Below are 4,469 nucleotides of genomic sequence, written 5' to 3'. Positions count from 1 at the left end.
TGGGACAAGATTGTCCCCCACGCCTATCTGGCTCAGCCTGTAGCGGACGCAAGATTTCACCCCCACTCTTCCTTATCATTCTTGAGTTATTGCTGGAATTAAGAATCGTACTGGAACGTGAGACCTGTATACAATTGTAGAACAGCACTGAAATGAAATCCATCCTCGAGTCAACCAAAAATTTTCAGCTTCCTCGGTTGAAGCGTTTTCGAGTTATCATGCAGACAGACAGACTCGACTGCAGCTAAGTCTCACTACCCCTGCTTATCCCGTTTGACTCGACCATGGGATCCACACTGGGATCTTCGGTGACCAACAGCATGAGGGAAAGGTCGAACGAACCAAGCAAATGGCATACGCTTGCCTCCACCCTGATTATTCCTAGAGTGCTAAGTGTAGACCACGAAGCACACCTAACATGTAAACCGTCGGTGTGAGCAGACCCTCCGAGGAAGCATCATGCCAGCATGTTAGATTGCAATGAGGAACAGGTGGATGATCTGAAAACCCCCATTGGTTTAAACAACGTCGAACGCGGTGGAGTCCAGACTCGAACATACAAGTGGCCATCAATACGCAACTTCTTTGTTAGTTGTCATCGCGACCAACTGATGATCCAATTCAAATAGGTGATGGCAGGTTGAAAAGAGGTGTTGCGGAGGAATATCGAGCATGGCAATTCACACGGACACTCCTACCCTGAACGTCAACGTATAAGGAAGAGCCATACATGGAAACTATCACCATGCCCAGCTCCACCCATCCCTCCTGAAGCCCTCCCAAACCCTGCCCCTTCACACCAACCTCCAAGCTTTGTTGGTGTGCATTTAAAAGGGCACTTTGGAACGACAGGGGTACACGACCGAGAGTGAAAATCTAGGTGTGACGTTGTTGGGTTTTCCACTTCTACCTTTTGGAGTGAGCGCAGGTTGATAAGGTGAGGTTTCGATGTCCTAAAGCAGCAGCACGTAAATGACAATCCGTCGTTATCACGTTGACAACGTTTGTTTTGCATCACAATGCGAAATTGCGAACCTTCTCGATGAAACGTTTCGAAGATAAGACTCAACCGCGAGCAAAATGCTTCCACGGTTCCTTAGGAATCGAGCAATCCGAACGTTCCGATGAATGTGCAAGTTTTTCATTTGAACACTTATAAAAAGTTATCAACATTCTTGGTTGAATGCCGTCACCACTGAGTTATTAAAAGATGTTTACGTTGTTAATGCCGGTGCTTATGGAATTCACAGCCTGGTCGAGAAGTCCTAAAATAAATGTTTTGCTTTTAGAAACCATGACCGAAGTATTTGAGACTTGTTTGTAGTTTTAAATTTAATGCAGAAAATAACACGCACTGATTAGCATACGGCGGAACACCAATGATGGGTGAACGAAAGCTGCACTCCACACGGTTATAATCAACTGTTTCGGTTTTATGGTGCATTGAAGCTTCTCCACCGCTCACCGTCTGTCTCTGCCTACAGGTAACGTGGATCATGAACCCTTTCACCTGCATTCTTCTGACTCTGCTTTGTCACATCACCTGCGCAACACCACGTAACGGGTTAACGCGAGGATCTGAAAAAATGATGAGGCGACAGGATCTACCTTCGTCGTCGTCGTCCGGAGCATTGAATGGTGCTCCAGAGCAAGAATCGAGGCAGCCCATCAACGAGAGGAGTCACAATGTGACAAACTGGGTATTTGAAGATAACTTTTACGACGATTTTGAGCCGACTCTCGAAATCATTCCCCTACCCTCTGAAAATCCTCCATCAGAATCTTCAGGCAACGCCGACATATTTTCAAATCGTCCATTTACTCCACTCATCAACGTTCTTGAGATTGATGGCTCTGCTGAGGAGAGTGGTGGAGGGGCTGGTAACGAGAAGCATGAGTACTGTGTCTACGACCAGTGTAGACACAACCAGTTACCGTGTCACGTGCTGCATGAAAGGACCGGCTGTAAATGCTTCAGCATCACAACTGAGGAAAGGCCACCAGAACTACCAAGCCTATTGGGCGTGGCGGTCCTCAATGAGGCAGAAGCAGAAATTAGCTGGTGCGCTCCCCGTTCCGTCGTCCGCGACTACTTCCTCTTCTATCAGGAAGAAGGAGATCCACGGCGTCACCGTTCTCCTCTCATCCATCATTCATGGCGCCGTTTCATTCTTCGGGACCTCATACCTGGGAGTAGCTACAACGTGTGCATCGTCGCCGTCAACGAGGCAGGCCGCTCGTCTTGCAATCCCGTGAATGCGGCTCGTTCAGCGGTGGCAAAGTCTCCATGGACTCGTTTTCAAACACCCCCTGCAAGCCGTAAGAACCTCTTCTTGCCAATTGTCGGCAGTGGTTTTGCTATCTTACTTGTAGTCATCCTCTCACTGGCTGTAACCCTATTCATAAAAAGCCGGAGGCTGAGAAAAGATGAGAGAAAGACTAACGGACTCGCAATGTTTCACAGCTGTAATTCTGATGATGGCCGCAACCCGACTTTCATGAATGAACCCCACAATGACCACATTGTCCATTTAGAGTTTGGAAATTACAGCAGGTGATTATAGGCCTTCGCTCTCAATGTAATCGTACAAGGACCACGTCCCCTGGATCTGGAGATTTTTTTCTCTTCTATTTATTCAATCGAAGGCAGTCGAGTTTGTATCGAAAAGACGTTCAGAATCTATCGTTTCCAGAAATTCCGATCTATGGTTGAACATGGTGCGGTCACCCTGTTTACCCAGTGCACAGATCAGGCTGCATGGTCCACAGGATCGCTGGCATGTCCCCCTGCTGAACGCAGACTCGGGAAGAATTTTAATCGGAAGGCAAACCGGTTGATCATTGTGCTGGCTGTACAAGGGTTGTTGGAGAAAGCGAGATGTTCAAGATATTTATTTTATAGTTCAACTGGTGAGAGTGAGTGTATTTATCAACCTGCAGATGCTAAACTGTGTGTGTTTGTGTGTGAGTGTAACATTAAGGTGTAATTTGAGACGGAGCGAATTGAAATGGATGTGAAATATTGATGTGTGATATAATTTTCTAAGGATATTTAAAAATTGTCAACGTACCATTTGATTGTTTGCTAGTTTTCGAAGCATTGCTCAATGTAAGACTTGTTTACCGTTATCATGCGTTTCACTAGCCTAGTATTGGCTTAGCATCCTAGGGCCCTGAGTTTGAGCCCAGTTGGCTGCTGAATTAACACTCATGGGTTGACTCAGCCCGTCATCCTTCCAACGTTAGTGAAATGAGTACCGGTGTACCGGTATAGGGGCACAGCATCAGTGGCGTAGTTGTGCCCCAACAAAATGATATAGCTACCTGGCAGCCAAGCTACATTACGCAAGAAGAAGAATGCATTTCACTGTTGTAAATGTCGACAATAAACCCTTTATTTATTTGTATTGTTTGTGTATGATGGTGCAGGTTCACACGATAGTTCCTTTGGTGTCGCATTCTCATATATCGATGTATTTTTTGTGAAGCGCCGCATTCTCTAAGGCACATGACAACGACACTGTGTAGGCATCTAGTAAATGTTTTAAAAGTTATCCCACATGAGACGAAATATGTTTTTGATTTGGTGCATAGTTTTCTTTGCTTTAGCATCCGCAAAGCAATAGGACTCTGAAGAGGCCGATGATGTATTTATTTCAAGGGGTAAGTTTGGAAGGTTTTGTTATGAAATCATTTTGATGTTTTTCTTTGTGGATATAAAATTTCTTCAGCTATCTTCAGTGTTTATCATTTCCTTCGTGGAATGGAGAGACCACTCGCCTTTGAGCTGTCGATGCTGTGTTTGATTCCCAACCTCACTATAAACTGTCCGATTGGTGCTTCGCAGACAGCTCGTTTCATCACAGTGTGCCGTACCTCATCGGTATGCGAAGCGGGTTTCCCGTCTGTTAAGCATTCACTGGTGGATGGCAAAGATCCAACTGTGGCTTTCACAAAGCTTAATCCGTTATGCACCGCACCCTGAACAAGTTACAAATTCCTGTCCAAACCTGCAACAACCTGTGTGGGATTGGCCGTATGACGAGGGTTGGTTTTCAGCCAACATCGCTCTCAACTTGTCATGAGAGCCCCCTAGTGCTTTGTAAATATTCTGTGTTTATCTTGACTTAAAGAAAGATACATGATTATGGAAGGAACTGAAAAAGTGTATCACAGGTAATCACAAGATGTAGCCCACACAGTATCAAGGAAGATGTAGCAGATTGTAAAATCTACAGCACAAAACAGGAGGTATCAATTGCACGGTAAAAACAGAAGGTAGCAAGAAGTTTTAAAAAAACAACACAGAATTGGCAATTTTATGAAAACATGGCGAAGACGAAGACTTTCAACGAATACCAACATGGCAGAGAGGGTGAAGAAAAGTGTATCACCAATTAGGGATTAACATGATCAATGAAGCAAGAAGTGATGGTAGAGATTATAATTTGAGTGTTTGGCATCTGTAT

At 45.0% G+C, this 4,469-nt stretch overlaps 1 protein-coding gene across 1 annotated transcript; it reads left to right on the top strand.

Annotated features, from left to right (window-relative positions):
- The first annotated feature begins 784 nt into the window (after positions 1-784).
- LOC147019776 (leucine-rich repeat neuronal protein 4-like) lies at positions 785-3,734 on the top strand. Its single transcript, XM_085894481.1, has 2 exons — positions 785-937; positions 1,485-3,734. The coding sequence occupies exon 2, from the start codon at positions 1,497-1,499 to the stop codon at positions 2,556-2,558; it is 1,062 nt and encodes a 353-aa protein (XP_085750607.1). The 5' UTR covers positions 785-937; positions 1,485-1,496; the 3' UTR covers positions 2,559-3,734.
- Positions 3,735-4,469: the final 735 nt, after the last annotated feature.

The sequence above is a fragment of the Eptatretus burgeri genome, chromosome 9, assembly GCF_056783735.1.
Source record: "Eptatretus burgeri isolate ZD-2024b chromosome 9, Ebu_testis_v1, whole genome shotgun sequence".
NCBI lineage: Eukaryota > Metazoa > Chordata > Myxini > Myxiniformes > Myxinidae > Eptatretus > Eptatretus burgeri.
This window is presented reverse-complemented; position numbering and strand designations above follow the sequence as displayed.